The following is a 27,987-nucleotide window of genomic DNA, read 5'->3' on the forward strand; positions in this document are numbered from 1 at the left end:
TGATACACGGCAGAAATCTACGAGGAGAGTATCTAAAATCTCATTGTTCTTTATGATAATGTTTAAACCAGAAAGCAAACTATGAACAAAAATAGAGAACTGTATGTAAATTAAAAAAAATTCCTTGTTTCTGTCTTCAAAAATTGTTATTATTTTCTTTTCATTGCAAAACATATGTCCACAGCTGCTGCTCATTAAAATATTTGTTGTTTAATTATATTTGCATATATTAACATAAAACTAAATTCATCTTTATTCATTTTCTTACCTTAACAACCATTATTAAAATAAATGCCTGATCGTAATGAATGGATTTCAAAGGACACATTATTAATTTTCTACTCTATTAAATGCATTTATATCATAAACTTCCTTTTTACATTGTGAGTTTCATCAAAATGGACTTTACACATTCTGAAGCGTTTCTTTTTACTTATGAAAATTTATTCTGCAATTTCAATTCTTGCCTTTTGTGCATAATTTCGCAGATCAGGGCAATGAAAGAAATAAATAATCCAGCTGCCCATAAAAGAAGTACTCCATAGATATGCTGTAAACCCAGAGCATATAAATCATTTTCACTGTAGCTAGTACATAAAGATGCTATCTGCTGATCAGCTTTTAACCATTTACCGGATATATCTGCATCTACCAGACGTGTAAATCTGAAAAAGAAACGAAATACATAAATGTGATATATTATAATAATAATATATTCATCAAGGCCCATTCTTAAAGGAAGCTTAAATAGCATTAAGATAAACTTCCGAAAACTATAATTAAAACTATCCTAATGCAAACATATAACGAGCAGTGCCTAATTTCTACCAGATATAACAAAGCCCTTACTCAAATACGCTAGGGTGAATAATTTGATTTGATAGGAAAGTGTGAAGTTTTAACTCTTAAAGGTAAGGTACTAAGAGAAATGAATGAATAAACAAGTGGAAAATAAATTAGTTAAATAAATTACTTGGAGTGCAAACTACGTATTCTAATTCCATCTACAATTACACTTTCGGAATTAGATATTGCTCTGCAGGAGGATTAATACGAGCATTATGCTCATATTAATTTGCACCTCATGTGTAGACTGTAAACAGTATACCATTACTAATTTATAACAGAAATACAGTTTTACGAATTACGAATAATTGTTTGGAGCAGTTTATTTAGTAAACATTTTGTACTTTATTTTCAAATTTAATCTTACGCTTGATTAACATAATTATAACTTCTTACAATTACTGAAATTTGCAAGCTTCTACTTCTCAGTATCTAATTTTAAAGCAGTTCTGAAAATGCACTTACTTCCTGTTGAATTCCTCATGAAATGATCTTGGCAGTTTGTTACTCATAATAATCGGTAATGAAAACGGATAGAAATACTTTTCTGAGAGATGAAAGTTACACGTAGTTCTTTTCTGAAAGAACCCTCGCAATACATTCTTGAGAATAAGATGGCCATGAAAAATACAATATTTTCCAGCTTCTACATCCAAGAGCACCTGGGGTTGAAACACTTCTTTTGCTGGTAATAAGTTCGGTGCTATTTTCTCCCAGGCCTTTTCGTAAACTGGTATACTAGAATTCTGTTAAAAAAGTCAGTCAAAATATTGTAAATATTTCATAACATATGAGGCACAGAACACATTATATTCATTAACTTCAAGGGAGGGGAAAAAAATATTTACATCTTTGCATATTTAGCGTGTTCGGTTTCCAATTGGACTCTTCGGAAACATATGTAAGTGTACATATTTATAAGACATGCCTTTCCCACAGTATTATTTGGAAATGACATCACTTTAGTTCAGTGAATGTGACTTGTCACATTATAAAACCTTTCCTTATCTGTTTTATAATTCGCGGGAGTGATGTTAGTTTGCAACTTTTCCAAGGCATATATCTTGGGGAAATTAAAGCTTTTAATTTTACCAAGATATATGCTTTCTAAAAGTTGAAACGAATTTAAAACATTTAACTACAGTTCATTGAAGGAGGATGTTAATTTGTTTTAAGCACCCCCCCCCCAATGAACTGTAGTTTTGATTGATAAGAGATAATTATATTGCTGTTCATTGCCATTAGATACAACTCTGTCTCTAAAACACTTTTCCAGCGTCTTTATGGTAAAATATGTTGTACGATATTTCATACTGTCTTGCTACATTCTGCCAGCCATGGTGCTTTTTCTCTCGCTATAAATCAATGGTCTTCTAGATAGATTGTCTTAGTATGTCTCCGTCTATGGTTGTTTTAAATAACAGGACTCGATGATTCATGGCACACCAGGCAACTATTTTCGCAAGATGCATAACAAAGCTCCATGTGTAGAATTTTATGTTTATTATTTACTTACTATTTTGCATTTAATACAAATTTTGTTTTCGTTGATTTCCACCAGGTTGCAAATTAGTTAATGTATATATAAACAGAATTCTTAAATTTGAGAAAGAGCTTTTGGAAGCAATCACTGACTGTCTCAATACTATTTTGCCCAGCTTCTAAATTTAATTTAATCAGCCATTGAAATTAATTGAATCATCCATGCTTGCTGGTATGAGTCAAGGGTCTGAGCGTCAACTTAGAGGCGAACTTTGCCAAATACATGAGTTTTACTTTTAATATTTGTCGTTATGTTAATTCTGTAAGTAACGGAATTAACATAAGACAAATATTAAAAGCTCGTGTGGTAATAACTGTTTTAATTGCTACTTTTAAGATCTAATAGAAACGGTTTGCTTAAAACATTTTTCTGTGCCTGGTATTATTTCGGTGGAATATAGATGGTACAATACGTCATCTGAATGTCTACTTTGAGCAAGAGATAACATTTAAAAGTGCTATGTTCCGTACACATGTTCACCAGTTAGAGTCACAGACGTATCCACTTTGATAAAGCCATGTCTCATTTATAAAAAACAATTGATATGAAACAGCAATATTACCACAAATGAGAATTTTGATGAAAGAATAATCCAAGGATGTTCAACACCTGCTTTCCGTGAAAGGCTGTTTCTTTCTTGCCTTCTACCACCCTCTACCAACATACAGCCCCGTCCTCACTAGGAGACATATTTTCGAACAAATACCCCTAGGAGACATGTCGCCTGATAACATTTCGACTATACAGGAAGGTTTTGTATTTAAGTTGCTCTGAGTTACTAAAGCTAAAAGTTAAAGCAGATGACGTGATTTGTATCCAATAGGAGACCGTAATCAATCTCATAACAAACACAATTAATTTACAAACTTTCAGTGTCTTTATTTTTCAGCCACTTTACTTTTTACTTTTTAAATAAATTTTAAATATAATAATAATAATGATGATAATGATGATGATGATGACAATAATAATAATAGTAATATTAAACAGAAGACTTTTAATAGTATGCAGAAAGTAACAATGATTCAAATTGCAAATAAAAATACAAAAAACGCAAAACACGAAAAACTAATAAAAATTGTAAACTGAAAAATAAGATTAATGAAGAGAGAAAGGAAAGCAATTAATTATAAAATAAAGTTAAATTATTACAAATAAAAATTTCAATAATTTATATATCAAATATCAAAATTATATATTTCAATAATTTATACGTCAAAAACTGGAAGTCACATGAAAAGACCTGAGCAGTTTATTTTCCCAAAATTGAATAAATCACTATATTGGCGCGCTGACGAAAAATAAAATTACTCTTTTCTTTGTATCAAATGTTGAACGTGTGCAAGCACTTGGCTTTTGATGAAAAATTAGGTTTAATTCAATATATTCACGACTAAATCTGAAGCCCCATTAAAAGTGGTTGTATGCGATTTATCCACTGACACCAATTCTGATGATTATTAAGATAGAACTATGCACTGTAGGATTTCCCGAAGCTGAAATCAAGTAGTTCTCTAGGAGTTCGCATGGAATTGTTACTATGCTTCCTCTGCATTTCGCCTCGGTAGAAAGACCTGACACAAAAAGAAATATCTCTAAAGTTAAGGCTACTACCGAAGATGTATATTATCTTCTGATAGGAACTTTAAGTCACTGACACTAACCACCAGAAGTGGTCATTTTTTTCTCGCGTCTTGGACAAAATATGTGTAATTGTCGCAAAAAATTTCATTGTAACACCTGATATAGTAAATAAAACAGCAAAACAATAAGAGTTAATTTCCTTCCTGAAAACGTTAATTTCCTTTTCCTGCCCCTCAAAGTATTAGGGTCTGTTTTAATTAATTAAAAAGACCTATGGGATAATTCACAGGCTTATGGGCTAAATTTATTTACCTGAAAATTCTAAAACGCCAAACATGTAGTGTACCAGGCACAAAACTATCGAACAAGAGAACGGGACTGGCTTGACAAATATCCTGACACATATTATTTATAAATCATGATTTGTTGAGCTAAACTTAATTTAATTTTTTTAGCATTTCCATTATTATTATTATTATTATTATTATTATTATTATAAAAAGGGGAAGAAGTCTTACTGAAAGGATATCCTGCAGCATTATTTCCACCGGCGCAATGCCTATAGCATTTTTTCTTTTCACGAAATCCATCATCGTATCAGCTACAGGCTTGGCTTTTCTTAAGGTTAGCTTCGATACAAGAAGGCTTTGGAAAGTATTCATCACAAGGAATCCTATGCCGATAGCCCAACTTGTAGCTATCATTGAAATGAAGATGGAAATTAAGGACTTGTTTTCTCGGAGCAACCACTTTTCATTCGTTGCTAGAAGGTAGAAAAACGACATTTCTTTGTGTTAATATAATATAAAAAAATCTGATGTATAAACCACATGACTTCCTTGTACAAAATATTAAACTATACGCAATTTTCCAACATTTCATTTAAGCATATTGAATTAACAGTTAACTAATTTTGAATTAAATCTACTTCGTCGATAGGGCATAAATCACAATAGAGTAAATGCACTATTTAAAGTTTCACAATATTTATTTACCATAGCAACACTTCGGCCCTAGGTTCACTTAATAGCGTTACATCTCATTCATTTTATAACTCAGAGTGCATAAAAATTATATCATCTGAAGAATTAACACATGCTGTATTCAAATAATATAATAAATCTAAAACCATGTATAAAAGAAATTAAACAAATAAACAAACAAAAACGAAACAGTTTTTCACAAACGATTCAGTATTTCTGATTCAATTAATTCAGTTCTCAGTTCGCGACAACACAAAAATACATAAAATCTCAAAATATCTATAGTAAAAATTAAAGTAAATCATAAACACTTATTTCCTCGACTAAATTCCAGAATGGTTTAAGTATGATTTAATTCGCAATAATAAAGAAAGGAGACCGTTATCTTTGTTGTTGCGAAGCTTAGCTTCTCCAGATTAGCAACAAATCCACTATTCTACTAAGTTTCAAATGTAAACAAGCATGGTTCCTGTAGTAAAAAGAATTAGGCCTAGTTGCACTTAAGCAACTTTTAAATTATTGATAATTCTACAAATATCGCATGCAGATTTACTAAAGGCATAAAAACCTTAACCGGAAGATAAGAAGAACATAATTCAATCATTTTTAAAGCAAAAGATGCACAATTTACCAATGTATAAGATTAAGAAAACTGAGCTCACGAAGCCGAGTAACAGACTGGGTATATATATGTAATAATATATTCAAACTCAGAAGCAAATTGGAGGCGAAAGCAGATTAAATCTTCTTTTTATTTTCAGCAGCATGTTACGGCTACACACAACTCGGCACATTAAATGTGTCTTTTCCAAAAGGCTTACATTATTGATAACTTTGTAACAAGAAAGCAGCAGCAGACAGACAGCAGTATAGCTAGGCCAAAGTGTGGAAAGCAAGTGCGTAATGTCCAGGATGAAATCTCAAGTCAGACTGAGTTAGTTTTGGTTCTCAAAGCATTTTGATTGGATAATTAATATTGCTGTAAAATTATTATTGGCTGCGTGAGCTTTAGTTCAATTTACATCACCAGAATTACGTAAGAGTCATATGACATAGATTTTTCTCTAAATGACGCAGTGCAAATAGATGCTGCTATTTTTAGACTAGAGAAGGGAATTAATTTACGCTGCTAATTTAATCTTCTACATATTATTTTTCAATAAAAAATATGTAAATCAAAATTATAATTTAAACTAACGGAAAAACTCTTTAACTTTTCCTCTCTGTTTTACAAATCGTAAAACAGAGATTGGTCATTGGAAAAATTGGTCAAAATGGAATGATCTAGAAATGACTGGATTGCGTCATTTCTAGATCATTCCATTTTGCATGGCTTGCGCAGGGCTGATAACGTAATAATTGGGAACTGAAACTTTTTAACTCAAACCAAAACTTTTCTCTTCGTGTGCTTCCATATCGGACAAGTACGCATTTCAGCTTTGCTCTCTACCCGCCTAGGATGCAATTTCGCTGTCTTGCTTGCTATTGCAATAATATCAAAATTGTAAATGTTCTTGATAGGCACGACTAGAGTACCAAGTGAACTGTGGCAATAAATGTTAATTGCAAATAAAAATGGAATTGAAACTGCCTCGACTGCCAAGTTTTTTAGATATTACGAAGTCAGCATATTAGCATACAGCGCAATCGGAGTTCTTTCTCTTCAATATGGATCTACGATGTGTCCTATCTGGGTATTACGCATCAACACCGTTCGGTTTTTTTTCCTTGCTATTATTATAAGCACATATATATGTATATATATATAGTTTTGGTGCAGCCTATGGTACCCAAAATGGGAGGTGCGCAAATACCTGCTATAGCAGTCCTATATACAAAATTTAAACATCCTGAGGCTGCTCGTTTTTGAGTTATGCGAGGTACATACATACATGCGTACGTACGCACAGACGCCATGAAAAAAATCTCTTCTGAATCCTTTTAAATCTTTATAATATTTTAAGAAAAAAAGTCCTTTACTATGTCGTTACATACAGATGTCACGTAAAACATCGTTAAATCGTATTCAATGTATTTCAATAGCAATAAAAAGGATATTTTCTTTGAAATATGGTACGGGGGAATTTTTCGTGATTACAATATTTCCTTTACTTCGTAAAAGGAATTAAAAAAGCGACAATTATAAATTTCTTACTTCGTATTGCCATCAGCAACTAAAACGTCAATAAAAAGATTGAAGTAGTTACGTATCTAGGGCATTTGGTCACTTTCTAGAAGTATATCATCAGTGAACAAAACTCTGACGTAAACTTGTAATAGTTCCTGAGCTTTCCATTTTTCCCTTCTATCCTAAAAATAAAAACTGTTTATAAAACTCACTAAATTGAGTTATTTCTAAATTAATCCATATTATATAATTCTTGTATAACCTAATGACGTAGGTACTTAACATAACGCTTCAGCGAATAAGATTTTAAACTTGAAAATCGAAAATTAATATTTCTCAGATAAAATATACATAAATCTAAACGAATCTATCTGAATCGAGCTTTCCAAGAGACAACCGCATTCGCTGTCTGCTTTCCTGTCTAGGTAGACTGTTGTTGCTACTTTTCTTACTGCAATGTTTTAAAATTGCGAAGTTCTTCAGGAGCAGGTGTGCTTACTAAGCAAATTTATCAGTTTAATCAGTGATGCAACAAAAATGTCCATCTATAACAAAACTTCTGTATTGGCAAGAAATAAAAGAATTATTCTACTGGCCATGCCTGCAAGTATCAAATTCTTCTTAAACAAATTGCTACACATAGACAAGTGTTCATAATAGACCTTACCTGGTCTTTCTTTCTGCAACCGTTGGACAGAAAATTCTTTATCTCACAGTCTCAGAGAAAATAGCCCTTTACGCTTCAGCAATATGGGCCAATCCGATGAGTGGTAGAAAAGTCAAACAGCTGGGAATTATACAACGACCTTACGCCTTACTCTTGTGTAAGGCCTACAGAACAACGGCCACTAGTGCAGCAGTGGCATTATCTGGTCTAATGCCACTGCACATACGCGCGGAAACTGAAGCTGCTTACGCTACTGTTATCCATTTAAAGAAGGAAGCTACCTTCTGCGGAAACACTTATAGTCCAGTTCAGTATGAGCATCCAAGGAATACCCTGGAGACGCAACCTGCGCACAAGGGAAGAAATATAAGGATTCACGTCAGCAGAAGTGGCGAGCAAATTACAATACGGGATCCACGGTACCCAATGCAGTACTATACAGATGGATCCAAGCTCGACGAGGGTACAGGTAGTGCCGTCGTCCTGTACCACGGAGGATGCAAGGAAGTCGAGTGGAAGGGGCATCTTCAACCAATAAACAGTACATTCCAGGCTGAAGTCATAGCCATTACCACTGCGATTCAGCATGCAATTGACAGCGGGATCACCGATGCAATGCTGTTTACAGATAGCATGTCAACGCTATTCGCCCTAGTCAACCATAACCACACCTCCCCATTGGTAGCGGACCTCCAGAATATTCTACAATCACATCCTCAACTAATTGTAAATTTAATATGGACTAAGGCACACGTTAACAACGAGGGTAACGAGACAGCTGACCAACTGGCAAAGGAGACAGCAAGCAACATAGCTGCACAGATGGTAAATATTCCAGCGCCACCCTCGTATCTCAAGAGAACTCTTAAGGAAAAAGGTCTGCAGAAGTGACAAGCTGAATGGGAGACCTGTGATACGGATCGCAGAACCAATTTATTTCTGCCTAGAGTGAAAATGGAACGCCAATACTCCATACCTCCCAGCACTAATTACATCTCGGGGCACGGGCCCTTTCCCAGCTATTTTGAGCGATTTGGTATCTCTCATACAGGCTTGTGCGTCTGTGGATCGCTCGGAACTCCAGACCATTACATCTTTGAATGCCCGCTCACGGAGGATAATCACCTCCACTTGCCAGCAGACAACCAAATAGCCTTCAAACGATTCATCGTTAATAACAAAGGCACAGTGAATACCATCTGCAGAATAATCAGCCAGATAACCGCCCTGGGGCAAGACCTATGCCAACCCCACTAATTCAGGGTCTTAAGTGAATGTAAGTACTCCTCTGCATCTAAGGAAATACAGTATCTTCCTTCTGCTAAGCGCATGTACCTTCTTTATTAATAGTATTTATGTGTCATGTCATGTATGTGTTATGTTAATGTTTTTTTTTTCTTTTCTTTTCTTTTTTTTTCCCTTAAATGTGTAACCAATATGTTATGTAACGTATACCTTGCAAACCTAAAATCTGTAATACAATATAAATAGCCAATGTATCTCTCATCTGCCCCTGTATGGCAATGTAATAAATCTTTTAAGATCTCAATAAACCCCCGGTAGATAGGGGAGGGCGCGGGACATATGCCTGTTTACCTCTGTTAAACACCAGGCGTCCCCGTCCTCCGTCACCTGTCACCTGTCACCTGCAACCGTTGGACGTAGACAAATACTTTCAGTTACAAAAATGTTTCAATTGACGTCATTATTCCTAATTTGGCAATTTTTAATTTAAAGAAATAAATTTGTAAGAATTAAGAAATCTAGCTTTTTACATGTTCCTCCTGTACTTATATTTAGAAAAATTTTGTATTCATTATAAAAATGAAGCAAAAAATGTTTGACTCTCGGACGACAAAAACTGAGCGATACATTTGGTATAGAAATCGGGAATGAGTTTTACGGGCCGTCAGGCAGCGAAATGTTTGCATTTGCAAGTAACTGAAACTAAATTAACTTTTAGAAAAAAGTTTCTGATTTTAAAGATAATCCGCCGAGCATTTTTATGAAAATTATTTGGAAAAATACTGATCAATACATGTACATTCAAAAAAGGGATCTTATACGTATTTTCTATAAATTGGTTTGAAGCGAAGACTGATGTACTAGACTACTTGATAAAGACCATTACTAACAAAGTCAGTGGACTAAGGTTATGCACTTTCTAGTACACGTCCCAGAAACGTCAGTTTATTCATAGAAGTAAGACAAACGAAGACACGGTTATATCTAGTTCCCTAAAACATTTTTATAATGGAAGTATTTATCTATGACAAACGGTTGTGAAAATAAAGGCCGAGTAAGGACATTTTAGGACACGGTGTACAATTAGATTATTTAGACATGAATAACTAATTATGAGACACGCTTTGAAATTATGCGCCAGACATGCGCACTGAAATTAAATTTTCAATTGTGATTAATTCAACGTAAGGTGTACAGTAATTAAGCTAAATGTGTACATTTAGCTGATGACACAGCACCGTCTCGCAAGATGATGACCTACATCTGTAGAATGTAGTATAATTATGTATATTCTTAACAAATTAGTTTATCTTGTGTTATGAGCTACTCTTCGAGGTGAGGAATCGCTTATCATAGCACAGCAATTTGAAATATGAAACCGGAGGAACGTAATGATTGGACTGCACATACACGCGGAAACTGAAGTGAAGAAACTTTATGTGGTCCCTAGGCTACCTAATTCGAAGGCATTGGATTTTTTAATTGTACACTATTAAACAAAAAACAAAAAAAAAAAAAAAAAAAAAAAAAAAAAAAAAAAAAAAAAAAACGACGCACCAAGAAGGAGTTATCCGAATGGGACGAAAATTGGTAGAAGTGATGTACATGTACAGAAAAACAAATGATTACAGTTTGAGAAAAATTGGATGATTTATTGAAGTGACAGAGCTTCACAAAGTGAAAAAGTCAGTAACGCGTTTGTCCACCTCTGGCCCTTATGCAAGCAGTTATTCGGCTTGGCATCGATTGATAGGGATTGCGGATGTCCTCCTGAGGAATATCGTGCCAAATTCTGTCCAATTGGCGCGTTAGATCAACATCCCGAGCTGGTTGGAGGGCCCTGCCCATAATGCTCCAAACGTGCTCAATAGGAGAGAGATCCGGCGACCTTGCTGGCCAAGGTAATGTTCGGCAAGCACTAAGGCAAGCAGTAGAAACATTTGCAGTGTGGGGGCGGGTATTATCTTGCTGAAATGTAAACCCAGGGTGACGGTGACATGAAGGACAACACAACGGGGCTTTGAACTTCGTCGACGTACCGCTGTGCTGTAGGGTTGCGACGGATGACAACCAAAGGTGTCCTACTATGAAATGGAATGGCACCCCAGACCATCACTCTTAGTTGTCGGCCTGTCTGCCGGAAGACAGTCAGTTTGGTATCACACCGCTGTCCGGGGCGTCTCCAGACTCGGATTCGCTGGTAATCGGGGCTCAGTTCAAAGCGGTGACTCATCACTGAAGACTATTCTACTCCATTCAGGGACATTCCAATGCCAATGAGCTCGACACCACTGCAAACGAGCTTGACGTTGTACAGAGGTCAATGATAGTCGGCGCAAGGGGCGCCATGACCTCAGCCCCCTTTCTGTGAGCCGTCTATGAACAGTCCTTGCGGTCACTGAAGTACTAGTTGCACGTACAATCGATGATAATGATGCATCTGGGGCTATGAGTGCCGCTCTGACGATTGCTCGGTCTTCACGTTCTATCGTTTCTCCAGGGCTACCGCTTCCTTCTTGACGCTGTGTGCGGCCATGGTTCACCCATTCCTGCCAACATCGTCTAATAGTGGCATCGCTCCTGCTCAAATGTTGAGCTATTCGCCGATAAGACCAACCGGCTTCTTTGAGCCCAACTACACGACCTCTCTCAAATTCTGACACCTGCGTATATCGTTCGGGCACCTATATGCGAAGCATAGTTACTGTCTACGAGAGTACACGGAATGAAATTCGTAAAGAATTTATGACCTGGAATCGTAATTTCTCCTCTCAAATATTCTGCCATTTGCGCAGATTAGATGCGCTGTAGCGACAACCGTTCATTCATTGACAGCCAAAATGTAAAATTTTGAATTTTCCGTCGAAACTTGTATACATATCAATTTGTGTCCAATTTGCTTTATATCTTCTCGGTGCGTCGATTTTTTTTTGGGGGGGGGGTCTAAGAGTGTATATTTCCTAACATTGATGCAATTGCATGCACAGTGATCGAGAGTATTACACTCTCCACACTGAATATTGGTCTAAGAATTTCTCCTCGATTCCCTTCATGTAGTTAAGAAAGACGCTTTAGGAACTATGTCAGGGATAGGCTGCTGCTATAAGCTTCTATTTTGACTTTTAGACACTGTAAGATTCGGTTACCCGTAGCTCCATATGACCACTGCTCCTACTACTTATGCATAAGGTGCACTTTTGTAATGTGCTTAAGATAAGATAGTGGGAAAAGTGTTGATTGTTTTGCATGGTGCAGCACTGGTAGTTTGCTTCGCAAACTTATCAGCAAGTTCTAACGATTCTCAGTATTTTCGTATTCTCTGTGGGTTTGAATCTAATACAAGACGGGACCTTTTGCCCAGTGATAGTATTACATCGATCGTCTGACATTACGAAAGAGATGGCTTTTTCTACGCGTACCTTGATTGCCTTTAGGTTTGAAGCTCTGCCGCTGTTAATATTGAAGTAGCCTTGATAGCTTTTGGTATGGTGTATTGCTGCTTCATGGGCTAATGAATATGCTTGAAAGAATGTGCTGCGATTTTCTATTCTACTCTTAGAAGTAAATTTGATCGAATTGTTATCAGTACAGCAGAAACTTTTTCATGCCTCCTTTCGAACTATTTTTACAGAGAGCTTTCGGAGCTGAGGTTATGTAACGTGAATCCATGTGGATTTATCGAGCTTTAATTACGCTGGATAGTGGTCGAATGTAATTCTGTGACGTAAATATTATCTATAGAGGTTTTCTTGTTCAAATTTGATGCCTAGTTGGTGGTATTTCCGCTAGAATGTGAAGAATTTGAGGGACTGCCTTTGAAGGTGCGAGACGCGCTGCAGATATACAGTAGGAATGGACCTGAGTTAATTGTAATATTTAAATGTTGATGAATTTTCACCACATGCCAGTGGTACCATATAAGATGCTTCGTTCGACAACCGTAAGCTAACGGTGCCTAAGTATGCTAGCTAGCATTCTTCTCTTCATGTTAAGGCAAGATACTTGCTGCATTGAGTTCGGCAACAGCTGGATTCGTTGTTTAATGAGCTTTATATCTGACAGCCACGAAATTTAGTGTCAATAAGCAGGCCTTCTTATTTTAATTGCTGTGCATATTAAGTGAGTTTCGCATAACACTAGGGTTACGTAAAGTAACGGTCCAAATGTTTAGGAAGACTCAACTAAAATCGTTTTTGTCATCAAATTTATAATATATATTTGAATAAATTGCAATAAACTATATTGTAGAATGATTTTTTTATCGAAGCAAGAAACTGGAAAAATCAAAGATGCCCTCGATGAGATTTGAACTCTAGACCTTCCAGTTGCTAGCCAGACATTCTGAAGGCACGCAGTAAGAATGGAGGAAGTTTGCCGCTAAATTTTTATTGAAAACATTCAGTTAAACGAATGCATAAAAATTTCAGATTTATTTAACTTACATTCTCTCATCATGTAGGCAAAGAAAAGCCAGCAATATTCATTAAATAATTGCATCTTCTTCAAGGCCGATGTCATCATAGCTTCTTTGAACAAGAAAACGGATGTGAAAGCTACCACTAACAATGTTATTGCCATACCAGCCCAAACCTAAATAGAAAGGAATGATTATGCTGTTGATTCATTGCAATATTATCATCTAACTTTCTTTAGGCTATAAAACATTAATTGTACATACCCATTTGTCTAAGACACTGAAATATAAGAACAAGCCTGCTTCCTCCACTTCTTTCCCAGATAGTATCGTAAAAGCTTCTATGGTAACAGGATTCGATATAACTGCAAAGTCGTAGAATGCAGGTTTTGGTATAAGGGGATTCATAAGAATGTCAACTTCCTACAAAGTTATTAAGAAACCATGTAGAATAAACTAGTAATTAGTCTTAAAATTAAAGAAATTTATATATGAGAATTAAGAATAATAAAGTGTAATAATAATAAGGGCAATAAGAAGCAAGTTGTAAACACTAAAATAAAACAAAGAAAATGCAGAGAAGATCAATCGAATTTTAAATTTGATCTCCATCAGCATCAGTTAAGTTCTTCCCACTTTTATGAACATATACTAGCGCTTGCACAAAAATTCGAATGCTTCCTGGAATCTTTTAAAGAAATGAATCCAGCATTCTTTGTGATTCAGTCTGTTAACCATTAAAGAAAGAATGTCATTGTAACAAAATTAATTCAAAGCTATGATTCTGAAATGAAGCACAAGATTTGAAAATGAATAACACCTAATTTCGAAAGCTTAAAGAGGGCAAAGAAGATCAGCATGACATAAACGACTATGATGGTACTTTTTTTCAACACGAAAAAGATTGTGCACAAAGACGTTTCTTCTTTCTACATCAGATAACCAGAACTTTTCTTGTGATATTTTGAGACAATGAACAAAGAATATTTACCGGAAAAGATCTCGATTATGGAAAGACGTGATTTGTTACTTTGTCATGATTATAAACCAAACCAAAATGTCATTAACAGAAGCATCAAATGACTGATGTAAATGGAACTCGCGGTGCTTTTTCATTTTTTACCTTCTATGTTTGGAAGTACTTTGGGAGTCCTTTTACTTCGAAGACTATATTCTAGATTAAAGCATAGCCATTTTGACTCCATAATGAGTATTCAGCCCAAATCGCCAAGGGTCCTTGACACAGCTGAAAGACTCGGCGAGTATTTCATCGAAAATATAAGTGCTCGCATCTATGCATTGTTGTGATGATCTATGCAAAATGATTATTCTTAAGCGTTCAGAGACCAAATTCAATTCAAAGTTGTTTCTGTTTGGATTCTTTGTTGTTAGCCTGGAACAAGTAAACTCAGTAAAACAGTACACTTAAGTTCTAAAACTCATGCAGTATACTAATTGGTGCCCATCGAAAATATCGCGGAGCAAAACGTCACAGAGAAAATTACTCGAGGAAAAAACATTTTGATGTAAAAGGAAGGACGGAGAAAACATGATATCTTAAAAATATCATGACAGCAGAAAATAAAGAGGTGACAAAAACTTTTAAAATGCCATATACAAACATATGATAAAATCTAAAGCAACTTGCGAAATCTGACAAGATAACATAGCACCGTTTTAGACTTTAAAACTTTGAAATGTGGATGCGATTATTTGGGTGCAAGAAGAAATAAAGAAATTTATTAATAATTTATAACTGAAAAGTCGAAAAAAAAACTTTAACTCTTAGAATCTCACAAAAAAAGAAGTTACAATTGAACGTATAGCAGCAATTACATGAACTTTATTCAGTTAACATTAAGAATAATTATTTAATTAACATTTCAGTAATAACTTTGACATAACTTATTTTAGTCATGGAAAAATAAACATAAAAAAAAAGATTAGTGAGAAAAGTTGAGTTGTTTAAGGTATTAAAACAAAAAAAAAAACGTGTTTATTTTGCTTCAGTTAATTCATCTTTTCCCCTCTCAACACGATGAACAAAGAATATTTCGTCAACGTTTTCGAACAGTTAATCATTTGGTAATTGATTAATTGCTATGGTATAACATATTAGGGTGACTATCTGTTATTTCAATTTGAAAGATTAACGTAAATGGCTACAATTTGGGAAGACTAAAATTTAAAATTACTAGAAATTTAAATTTAAATTTTACAAAACATGAAATAAACCTTCCTTGACTGCTGAGACTAACGCATTCATAGATATTATATGTAAGTACTTTATTATTTTTTTTCAGAAAAATTTCATTTGAAAAATTAAAAATTTTTTTTGTACTTTAATTAGATTTCTTATATACGTAGGGAAAGATTATATACTCAATTCGTGATTTACCGGCGTAATACTGGAGAGGGTCAACCTAGAGTTATCGTTAACACGAGGGAGTTAAAGAAACACAGGAAAGAGGAATCACCCATGTAGGTAACAGAAAAAATGTTATTAACAATTTACCTACATTATCAAGCAATTTAATCTGAAGAACACGTTCATTTAGCTGCGTATTTTAAATCATAAAAGATATCCAGAATAAAGTTTAATCTCTGGGTTTTCATGACAATCCTTCCATATCTCGTAATACGAGATACTCCGTCATTTGAAACGGGTATGTTTCTCTGTTGAGGTGCTTTCACTGTAGAATGCCTTTTAACAGATGTCTTGAATTGATGTCTTGGATCACTACCTAGATTACGTCTCTCTGCAGATAATAGTTCTAATGTGTAGAGACTTTGTACAACTCTTATTAATTCATCATTCTGAGTTTTAATTTTTGTACGTCGACTTGTGCCATCGACTCCTGGATGTAATTAAAGAATTTTTCCTAAAGGCAGAATCATTCAATTATTATCATATCCACCTAGTACAATGTCACCTACTTTAAGATCACAATGTTTGACCAATTTTCCTTTTGAAATTTTCAAAGTCCCTAAATACAGTTGGCGAAACTCTTCTTAAACGTCTCCCGGACGTACTCAATGTGCCGCAATCTACATCTAAAGAAGTTTGCATTGATTTCTTTCTTTATAAAAGGCACTAAATTGTTCTGTAATTCTCTTAAAAATGTGGTTGGTGTTATAGCAGGGAGATCTGAATCAGCTGATACAACTGTTACAGTCTATCATTAAATATAGCTTCACAATTACACAAAACAGTGCACATTTCTTCGTAACTTAAGCAAGCTTTTCCGAGGATTTTTCTTAAAATTTTCTTCATTAAACCAATTAGACGCTCTCATCAACCTCCCGACCAGGGAACATCGGGAGATATAAATTTCCAAGTAATGTGGTTTTCAATTCCTCATCTAGAGTCTTCTGTGAAATCTACTGGGCAAAAGCATTAGATGTAGCTACAAAATTGGCACCGTTATACAAATGAATTATAGTAGGTATATCTCGCCGACAAACAAAGCGATGAAGAGCTTGAAGAAAGGTTTCTGTAGACAGAGATGTTACGAGTTCTAAGTGAATACAACGATACACTGGGCATGTTAAAAAGCAAATCCATGCCTTTCTTTTATCCCCAAGTATCAAAGGTCCTGCAAAGTCAATGCTGGTAATCTGGAATGCAGAGGCATCTTGAAACTCGATCACTGGGTATTGGTGGAGCTGGAGGATTGAACCTTATGCTAGAATATATTTTACAAATAAAGCCTCAAGATGGAGGAAACAGTTCTTCGTCCGGATAGTAATCAAAATCTTTCTCGTAGAGAATTTCAGACGTGAGAAATTCCGACGTGACCTTTAATTTGATGTTCTTCCATTACTATGCTTTTGATAAGAGGATAGTCACTGGTTGTAAATTCTGAATATCATCTCGCTGATATACTGTTGTTTTCGTGCTAATGATTCCTTGATCTAGAAATGGATTTAGTGATACTAAACGCTTATCTTCAACTCCAGCAAAAGATTCAGTTTGTATGAAACGAATAAGCACTTTCTGAACTTCATTAAGCTCGGGAACGGTAAGTTCACATTTCCTTTTCTTCTCATACTTGCAGTTGTGAATGAATCGACAAATCCAAGCCATCATTCTAATAGCCCGGTGGTAAGTTGAGAACCGAAGAGTATTTATTAGACCAACGGAATTTGTGTTAATCAAAGATGACACTTTAATCTTTGATTAACACAAATTCCTGTTGAAAGTAACTATGCAATTTACTTTCAACAGATCATTAAAACAAATCTTATATATTTTTATTCTGTGCAATTAAATTATGCATTCTTGTAGATAAAAATAATTCCCGAATATTATGACGTTAGTATGATGCTGTTAGCTCACGCATTTCTTCTTTAATTTCATACAGTTTTGCTTTTTGTTGATGGTTTCTGCTAGCAATTTTTCTGCTAGCAATTTTCTGCTAGCAATATTATGACGTTAGTATGATGCTGTTAGCTCACGCATTTCTTCTTTAATTTCATACAGTTTTGCTTTTGTTGATGGTTTCTGCTAGCAATTTTTCATCACTCCGCAATAAATAAACTGATTTTTTTTAAAATACGGACCTATTAAATTGTAACTTGGGAGTTGACTCTATAATAATTATATAATGCCGCAAGGCTGATATATATGGTTATCAGTGCCAGCTGAAAGAGATAACTGCATGTTGTTTTCCTTTAGTATACGATTACCGTTTGGTTTGGTTTATTATGTCAAAGCACACCTGAGCTATCTGCCTAAGTGAAGTGATGCCTTCATGACGGCTTTCTAAAGAAACTGGCTTGTATCCACACTTAATGTGTAGAAAATCACGAAAATTCCCGTGCAGTCAGCCTACTCACCTGCAATTGAAACCAGGTCGTACTACCAGTGTTCAGCGACTTCAGTACTGGGCTGCTGATGAGATCGAACAAAATGAATACAAAAGTACCTTTTCCGCATCTTTTTATATTTTATTTCTATACGAAAATCTACAAAAATTGTTTTTGTAACAAATGGGCGTAACAGATGTTATGGCTCATTCCTCAATAGATACTTTTGTGGCGCAATATTCAAGAATTTTTTTACGATACGAGTAGTATGATTAATAATATGCTGACTTCTTCTGAAGCTTAATTACACATAATTAACAAATTTAATTAGTTAAGAAATTAAGAAGTAAAATTTCTGCTGAAAATTTGTTTCTCAAGAGCTGCAGATATTGCAGGAAGTAGTTGATCAGATCTGATACTTGCTATGTTTCCTCCACGAGGCATCCCTCTCTCAAGCAGATGCCTCTCAAGTGTTTTGCCATAATTAAAAATCCCCCCGAAAAAACCATTACCGTTGTTTTCAGTTGCTAAACTCTCTCTTCCTATCCTGTACTTTAGCTTGCTATTTAAAATTCTTCTAATTTACATATCTAGCTTATCAGGCTGATGAAGAAGTAGAAGTGCAATACAGATTTATGATATAATGTATAACGTGTTAATTAATCCAGTTTTATGGAATAATGATTGAAAACGCACAACTGCCTGTAGTATATATGGAGACAAATGATATGAAGAAGCATGAAGTAATTATTTCCTTCCAGGATTTCATAAGAAGAAAATTCCTATTGTTGTATTCTTTATTTAATTAATAGTTCACTTAAATTTAACTCCCAAAATAGAGGAATATTAACACATACTTCAGGAATTTAAGAAAATTATGAACGGAAACATCTGAATTAAAGAAAACTTTCTCTGAAATAGAAAATATTTTAGTTGATTAATTGCTCTTGTGACGTCGTGAATGCTCCAGTAATGGGAAAGTAGCACCTATGATGCATCAATTCCTTTATTCATAACACAAGAAGATACAACTACAACATTTAATTAATACATTTAGAAAACTTTTAAGAAATATCCGAGTTGGTGGCACGATCAGAGACGTTAAGCAAAATGGCACTCGTCACCCCACTGGACGAATAAAAAATCGCCACGCCTTCGCTCGCTGGGAGCTTCCCAACTCTCTCTGCGACAGATGTCAAAACCACTTTTGTTATACTTGCGCAGGCGCAGTAACGTCGTTGCCATCCGTCGTTGAGTTCATTATACTCTCTTAAAAGAGGAGATTGCATGAAACTACTTTCATTTAAATTTTTACGATTTCAAAAGTTATAGTTGTAGAATTCTGCATTTACAGAAGATTAAATCAATGTCCTTCATACCATACTAAACTTATAATCAAGTTACCACTTTAATCTGGAGCAAAATGACAAAGTCTTACGAAAGTAAAAATAACTTTTTTATCAACTCCTTAAATTTAACAAAAGGCACAGTTTGTGCTACGAAACTTATAGAGTCTTATTTTCTTAAGAAGTATAACGAGCTCTAAAAAAACTGCATGAGGAATTATCCTCAGATCTCAAAACAACAGAAAAGTCAGAAGAAGGGTGTAAATGATCCTTAATTCAATCACACTGTAAGATTCCAACTGTGTGGAACTAACTGCTAACTGTGTGGAACTTAAGAACTGGTAAGTAAATAATCGCTTAGTTTAGAGAGATAGAAACTTAAACGTACGAAGGGTTAGTTACCCTTTATTATTAAAAATAAATTTAACCGACGACTTTTTCTTGAAGTTTACAATAAAGCCTCCACTTGGGTTTGAACTCAGGAATACTAAGAAGTAAAACTAACTAAAAAGATATAGCCGAAGCTATCAAGATTCTAACAGAGTTGGTCCCTTAACGCTAACTAAACGGCAAAGCTATCAAGGGCCTAAAGTACGGCCAAGCGTAATAATAGCTTAAGAGAGAGTAGCCTAAAAGGCGAACGCGCGCTGCTCAGAATATCTGGCTCCCTAACGAAGTCAGTAGAAATTCCGCTTTAAATACTTGTTCTTCCTTCATCTGCATTTAACCGCGCTTATAAAAACACGTTCTGGCCGGAAGTTGCAAGCTGAAATTAATAAACGATAGGAAAGTGGCTTAAACTAAACATTAACTGTTAGAAACTTAGGATAAACCTTACAACATATAGTTTAACAGGCGACCTCACTTAGGCTTACATAAAGCTAACACTTCTGGCTTAACTCAAACAGGTAATTTTGAACTTAAAATAAAATATAATTAAATTAGCCTAACGGCTCATATGATAATTTAACGACGAGGAAGGCTCTTACTCGTAGAAGCCGGCGGAAACAAGCCTAATGGCTAGAGGCACTCAACACCACAGAATCAAATCGCTAGTAATTCAGAATAACAATGTAGCCTTCAAGCAGACGTAACACGCTTCTAAAACCAACTTCCAAAACATTAGCTTAAATAGTGCTTCTTTCTCCCTCAATTGGAATACACGCGCGTTGTCATTACCATTCTGGCAGGAAAGCGTGGGCAAAAACGAGATTGAAAGGAGAGTTACTTTAACTAAAAATTAACTGTTAGTCAAACTAAATAACTAAATTCCAGAGGATATTTAAAATAACATTAAAGCAATTAACAGAGCGCTTTTAACGTCGGCTAGCTAAATGGCTGAAAGACGGAATAGATTTTGGCGGAGCTGGGGACAGAATATAAACTGTAAGCGAAGTTCTCACTCTAAAAGCATTCAAACACTGGGCTTAAATACTCTACAACTAATCTGCATTCTGATAGACTACTGAAATAAAGAAATTATAGTAAATTATCAGATCATAATAATTGATTAAATAGCATAAATACTTCAATGTTGGAAAATTATCTTATTAAAATCCATTTACTTCTTTTGATTTTGAAATTATTTGTTTAACACTTGTATCAATGTGATTACTATAACAACAACCTTAAAGAAAATTTAATAACAATAATCTTTAAAAAATACATTTTGTTTTACCGTCGCGTTACCGATTATGAACGTTAATTGTAAACGACGAATATTATTCAGCACTGAAAAGCAAAACATACTCCTTTGTATAACATGCCGGCCATTCCAGTCCAAGTGTTATTTTCGAAGGTTCCATACTTGTCTGTTGGTTCCCTTTTAAAGACCAAACTGTAATTAAATTTCCATGATTTAAAAACAGTAAATAAAATATGATAAATTATAAACTTCATTTCTATTTCGAATAATTTACCATAAATGTAACATAATATAAATCTTATTCATGTGCGCATCGCAAAATTTAGAAGCTATAGAACAATCTTCAGTTATTTTTGGAATCGTTAAACAGGGTATTCGAGAATATCTGAAAGTTGTGCTTTATTAGTTTTTGGTTGTAGACATGTACCTTTAATTAAAAGAACATTTAAAAAATTTAAATTTAGACAAAATGCAACCTGAGATTAACCTAGATTCAAAATAAAACTAAAAGTTCGGGGCAGTCTGACTTGAATCAACCTTCCTCAAATACAAAATAGTTTTGCAAATGCGGATGTTAAAAACAGCCAAATTTACAGGAAAATCAATGGACGCGAGCATAGCGCCATCTGTTGAGGAAAACAGTAACAACCCTGAACAAAAGTAAAATATTAGAATTCTGAAAGCTATGGAAAGAACAGAATATAAATTAATGTCATTAACTAAAAAAAGGAATTTTCTTCTTATGCACGAAAGGGTGCAAGGTGATCTAATTCATAAACCGAGGGAGCTTTGTGAGTAATTTTAATAGAGTCAGAATGGAAAAGGTTGTTAAATGATTAACTATTGATTTTCTATCCCACACTTACTTTACTTTTCGAACATAAGCTTCGTATTCTTTCATACCAAATTGTAACACCTGACCGATATACAGCAAATCACATTGCGGAGAAAAGCTATAAATTCCCCTTTAAAGAACATTCTTTGAGAAATGAAAAATGAATTTTTATAAGTGAGAAAATTTTAAACTTAAGTTTTAAATTACTGAATTCACTGATATTTTAAATTGTGGTGAATTCTCTTTTATTCGAATTTTTCCTGCAGTTTCTTCACTTAATGAATTGCAGCTTTTACATTCACAAAAACTTACCCTTTTCACCAAAAAGGGTCATTCTCACTAAAAAGTTAATTTTCTTTCTTTCTAATTTAATGATATTAACACCCATTCATTTCTTGGGAATGTTCTCGAAACTTTTATCTCCTAACTTATTTACTTTCATTACTGTTTTTCCTCAGCAGATGGCAATGTAGCTATGAATTGAGTAAGCTTGCTTCTTCCATCTTTTCCCATCTTTTTGCAAAACTTTTAGCTCGTGAAGTCGGCCATATGTCAAATCACTATAATCAATGGATATTTATTCCAAATCTGTGCCAGTCTAAGACCGAGTTTTTGCTTAGTTTTGTATATTACATTGACATGTTTCTGTTGCAGTTAAACTATTAAAATACTTAATACAAATGATGAATATTAGTACATGTTACGCATTTTCAACTCAAGAGCTAATCCATAGTCTTACCATTAGGCCTCAGGAGCCTTCTGCAAGATACAAAATAACACGGTATCAAGTTATTTAGGAAATTTTAGATTTGATTTTTTTTCTTATTGAAGTTGAAATGAGAATTGGATTGAATAAATTATTTAATTATGATAAAGCACACGAAGACTCATGAGCCTAAGTTCAATCTCATTTTTCACCGACGGTATCCTAAGGAGGAAATCCTAAGGCCTCCCGTACTCCCCTTTGTTACCACTCCCACCTTAACAGAACTTTCTGCTCAATAAAATTCAAATCTCCACTCGCCGTAAAAGCATTACAGTCATAAATATTCATTTTTTCTTTACCCTATGTTGGAAACCAAGACTGTGCTATTCACACTCATCTACAGTAGCCAAAGCTCTGAGAACAAAGCTTTTACAAATACATTCTTGAAGGTTTCCTAGGTACTGCAGTTTCAAAACATTGCACGACCAATTTTTGATTAACTGGTCATAGACTGATATTTGAATTTAAGAAGGAAATTAGAAAAGACAGGTTTTAGACGATAGTAATTTTAATTAAAATAAGTATATAATTTTTAATGCATAAATTTTATACGTAGTCTTTGTACAGAAAATTTCAGCTACTAAGTAGTAAATGATTCAATGAAATAGGGATAATAATTCATTTGATTAGGAAATAAAATGTATCATGATGATATTATTTTATTATTGATTTTAAAATTCAATAACAATTTGTCATTTATGAAAATAATCTCTGGAAAGTGAGCGACGTATTTTAGATTTTACTTTTTGCCATGCTGCTCACTTTTATATGTGAGTTGTATTCCTACCTCTTTATATGCAAGCATTTTTGTATATTCGCAGCAAAATATCATCATAAAATATATGGTTCACACTCACTTCATATTCATAGATCGAAATACTCTCTGAATGATAGCTGGCATGAATCCGTCAAAGACGTCTGTGCCATTGACAGTTTTCGCTATTACAAAAGGCGGAAGCTGTAATAGAATAATATGAAAAATTAATATAATATTTCTTTTGTTATTCCTAAAGATGCTGGCAAAACTGAAATGGGTATGAAACATAAAAGTAACTTGATAGTAATTGCAAGCGTTGCATTAACAGTAATGTGCAAGGTAAGCATAGCGGCCATCTAAAGGAAATGGTACCACATAGTAAAGTTCTTAGGTTTAGAGATGAAGAATTTCAGACTACCGTAACGTTCCATTCAAGAGTACAGCTGTAGGCTTTGAAGTTCATGATATTAGTGTTAAAAACTGAAAGTAGTTAAAACGGCAAAGAAAGGTTTGGAATTGCTGTCAGATAGCTGAAAATAAAAAAATGGCTTTTAAATTAGTGAGACTGTAAAGACACACTAACAGTTACAGCTGACCATTTAACACAAGAGGACGGGGATGTTGAATAAATGATCCTTATTAATGACGGCACTTGTCCTTATGTCAATACATCCACCAGTATTCTTGAAACAAATTTATTAGGAACAAATGAAAAATCTTTAAAAATAATAAATGTTCTTTTATAGTTTTCACTTATATATATCTGCTCTATTGTTTTGACATATGATATTGCATAAAGATTGCTGGAAGTCGTCTGGCCCAGCTGATGAAATACCTGAAATCGGCTTCGAATGAGAAGATCTTCTGTCAAAGATTCAGAATTCATATTTTACAACCAGTACAAAGTTTTTCGAAGAGAAAATAGACCAAATGTTCAATATTTATTAATAAGTGAATATGAGAAAGCACATAAGGGCTATTGCCTAAGGTGAAAGCTGTCTCCCTTTGTCTGTTCATCATAAATGTTCTGTTTTCGCATGCTAAAACAAATAAAAATAATTTCCGTTTTTGTTATAATAACAAGCGGAAGTACCCGAGGCTTGTTAAGTTAGATTGAGAGAAATGTATCCAAAAACAGAACTATAATACCGCTGTAATTTTTCTCTAATAACGATGCAAAAAATACGATTACATTTTTCAGTCTGATGCGATATGTAACCTACATGAAAAATTTCGACAGAAAAAAAAAACTAATTCTCTCTTATATCAGTAACAATAGCATACAGATTTTAATGATTTTCGCCTTTCTAATCAAACGGTCGTAAAAGCTTAAGTTCCATTCAATATTTCGCCTATATTCAGTTTTTGTCGATTAAATATGGCAAAACATTTATCATAATCGATGAGAAATCAATAACACGAACAAACAAACACACATTCTTCTTTATATACATAAATTTCGTAAAACTTAATGTTTTATTAAAATTCTTTACAATATGAAAGCGAGCAGTAGCAAAACTTTTCGAAATAAACCATTTTTATCCCCAACGCTCGAGATTGCTGCCAGTCGGAAAAACGAGTGCGAAAATTACTGTTTTCAGGTTTTTTAATTAATATTTCGACTGAATAAAGTCGTACGAAAATGGGAGCAGTCGAAGTGACTTCCCACGAATATTTGGAATCGATAATAATGTATTTAATGTTTGGCAATGCTATTTTTATTTCATTGTAAAACTTAGAAATTTTTTATTAACAAACTCCACGACTTGAAAGCGAGCAGTGGCAACAGTTCTCGAAATAAAGCAGATTTTTATCTCTAGTGGAGACTGTTGCCACTCGGGAAAATGAAGGCGAACATTAGGGTTTTCAGAGTTTTTAATTAATATCTCTAATTTTAGCTACTTTTTTTTGGAAAAAATTGGACGTCAACCTTTTCCAGGAACCAGAAAAGAATTGTTGAAAATTTGGTGACGATAGTCATAGTTGTGACTGAGTTAAACGCGAACAAAGACACAGACATTCTTCTTTATATTTATAGATAGATTTAACGTGCTATCAAGGTTACTTCTCCAGAATTTTTGTTTCTCAGAAACTCAATTATTTCAAATCCGCTACCAATGACAGAGGATTTTCTCCTACAGTTACTCAGAAAAGCCATTAAGAAAGTTATCTCTTACCACTTACTAAAATACATTCCACTATTAGAAATATCTTCAGACGCTTTTGTCATCATCCCGTTTTATCTTTGTACGAGTTAAAAACTGCTCAGATTTTCCATACGTTCAACATTTTACTGATAGGTCATTTTCTCATCTGCCAGTAAATTTCTCTCGAAATACTGTTTGGTTCTTAAGGATAGCATTGCTAATTTTCATTTTTAAAAATATAGATAAACTACACGGATAGCATATCTTATCCGTGTAGTTTGACATATTGACGAGACTAAAAGAACATTAGAGTTCTGTGTTCGCTGTTTTCGAAAATGAGAATTAAACAAATCTTTGATAGCTAGTCATTATCTGATTACATAACCATAATACTGACGTTAGTTCTGCTAAAATTATCTACAAAATTTTTGGCGAATTGAACTTCATTGAAGCCATTAACATCCATAAAAATGTTTCCTTCTTTTGTTAATCACATTGACCGCCTATTGGGTGCCTTTATAATAAAATGGTCACCACTTCTGGCTTTAGAAGTGGCCAATGCCGTTATGGGCAAGTGCCCGCCATTCGCAAAAAAGAAAAAAAAATGTTTTCTGTTCATTTCGCTGGTTGATTTTCTGCTAAACTGGGTTTCCTTCTTTTTTGCCCTTTGTTTCAAGTTCGTGAAGAAGAAATACTTGACGTCTCATCTTTTCGAATTTGACAAACCTTCGTACAAAATGTAAGCCAATCTAAGTACCTTCCCCCTTTTTTTGGAGGGGGTTGACTAATTTTGAATTCTAAGTTAGCGTGCTTCTTCTGCAATTAAATGACATTTATATTTTTTAGGAGTTAAACGCTTGTCATTAAAAATATTTTACTTGAAAAACGGTTTCGAAATACAAGCAGTTATATTTAAACACATTGCAGGAATTTTTTTTTAATTCTGTGTAATTAAAATTCTGTGTAATTCATAATTAGGATCAAATGTTAAAAACTATTTTATTAATTTCTTTTAATTAGAATTTTACATTTCTCATTATTTATTGAAAAAAATTACTCTTGATTTATCAGTTGATACATAATTTTTTATTAATATTTGTTCCGTTCTAATGAAATACTTTTACTTTCTTATTTTTGTTAATAATCAGCGGCATTTAAAATTAGGTAAAAAAGCAACCTTACTTTTGTGCAGTTTTTTAATAAAACTCGACCGATTTCGAGGTTGAGGAGATATATGTTTGTCTTCTTCAGAAACAAATTGTTGCTGACAAATTAAATTTTATATTGGTGTGTTTCCCATCCATTTTATACAATAACATAGTCTATTTGTACGGGGTCATAATATCACATTTTGAAACATATAAAAGGGAAAGGAAATATTTAGTAATTATTATAGCAAAAATGACATTATTAATTCTATAAAAACCGTCTTTTCGGTTCGCAAGAAAAAAGTTTACAACCAAATATTTTTCTGTGTTTATGTTTTAAGATAATTTCACGTATTTGATGGTTTCATATCTTTGTTTTAGAGGTACACAATATAAATTACTAATGAAATACGTTTTCAAATATTTCAAATATTACTATTTATCTTAATTTTAACCATAAAAATGATACAGTATATTTTTTGCAATATTTATTTCTTCTGATACTACGCATTGACTAAGGTAAAAAAAAATATTGTTTTGACTTTCAAAATTAATGCAGTAAAACATTAGTTTAAAAAATTTGGCATCTTACCTGTCGTATTACATAATGCAAATTTCACTCTCACGTTTGTATTTATGGATCCTAAGCCATTCAGTTTCAAATGTTTCAGCATTCGAGTGAAAGCTTTGTTGAATTTTATAAAGCATTATATTATTCGTGTAAAAATAGCATTTAAAGCATGTATACACAATATTGTCATTAGTGAAAATGATAAAAAATATTACCATTATGCCACATTATTTTCTATTGCAAAAAAATCCATTGTGAAGCATTACTGCTGATAAAAAGTATAATTTTGACGTATTCTTTCATTGTTAAGAGCAGATAAACATTTATTTTCACTGATATTTAAAATTATCACTTTGAGTAAGCGTAACTTTTTATGAATATTTAACAGACATTTAATTATATGTACTACAACTCACATTCGCGTAACCCACACGTAAGTTCTTGAGTCCATACTTGTTTTCCATGCTGTCTTAAACTGGAAAGAAACAACTCTCCTCCAAGTCGACTTTTATTTCTGCTTTTTGACAGCTATTGATACTCGAGGTGTTAACAA

General features: G+C 33.9%; 1 protein-coding gene and 1 long non-coding RNA gene across 2 annotated transcripts in view; one reads left to right on the forward strand and one right to left on the reverse strand.

Moving 5' to 3' along the window:
• The window catches only part of LOC146998265 (uncharacterized), a 283,096-nt gene that overhangs the window by 156,391 nt on the left and 98,718 nt on the right, over positions 1 to 27,987 (forward strand). The window lies entirely within an intron of this gene.
• Positions 222 to 27,986, reverse strand: LOC118190904 (uncharacterized). Its single transcript, XM_085813836.1, has 8 exons — positions 27,851 to 27,986; positions 23,669 to 23,769; positions 21,315 to 21,402; positions 13,675 to 13,833; positions 13,439 to 13,586; positions 4,492 to 4,736; positions 1,312 to 1,592; positions 222 to 665 (listed from the first exon to the last, which is right to left on the reverse strand). The coding sequence occupies exons 1-8, from the start codon at positions 27,896 to 27,898 to the stop codon at positions 434 to 436; spliced, it is 1,302 nt and encodes a 433-aa protein (XP_085669962.1). The 5' UTR covers positions 27,899 to 27,986; the 3' UTR covers positions 222 to 433.

This window comes from Stegodyphus dumicola, chromosome 3 (genome assembly GCF_044657685.1).
Source record: "Stegodyphus dumicola isolate Sdum_Otavi_A_Nest chromosome 3, ASM4465768v1".
In the NCBI taxonomy this organism is placed as follows: Eukaryota; Metazoa; Arthropoda; class Arachnida; order Araneae; family Eresidae; genus Stegodyphus; species Stegodyphus dumicola.

Bases quoted from the DNA above. Each gene is read 5' to 3' on its own strand.
- LOC118190904 (XM_085813836.1), bottom strand. From the start codon at position 27,898: ATGGAAAACAAGTATGGACTCAAGAACTTACGTGTGGGTTACGCGAAT. The intron at 13,834-21,314 runs GTATGTTTTGCT...ATAACTTTGTAG, and splicing joins CCGGCATGTTATACAAAGGA to GAAGTTGACATTCTTATGAA. The intron at 666-1,311 runs GTAAGTGCATTT...TTTCTTTTTCAG, and splicing joins CATGAGGAATTCAACAGGAA to ATTTACACGTCTGGTAGATG.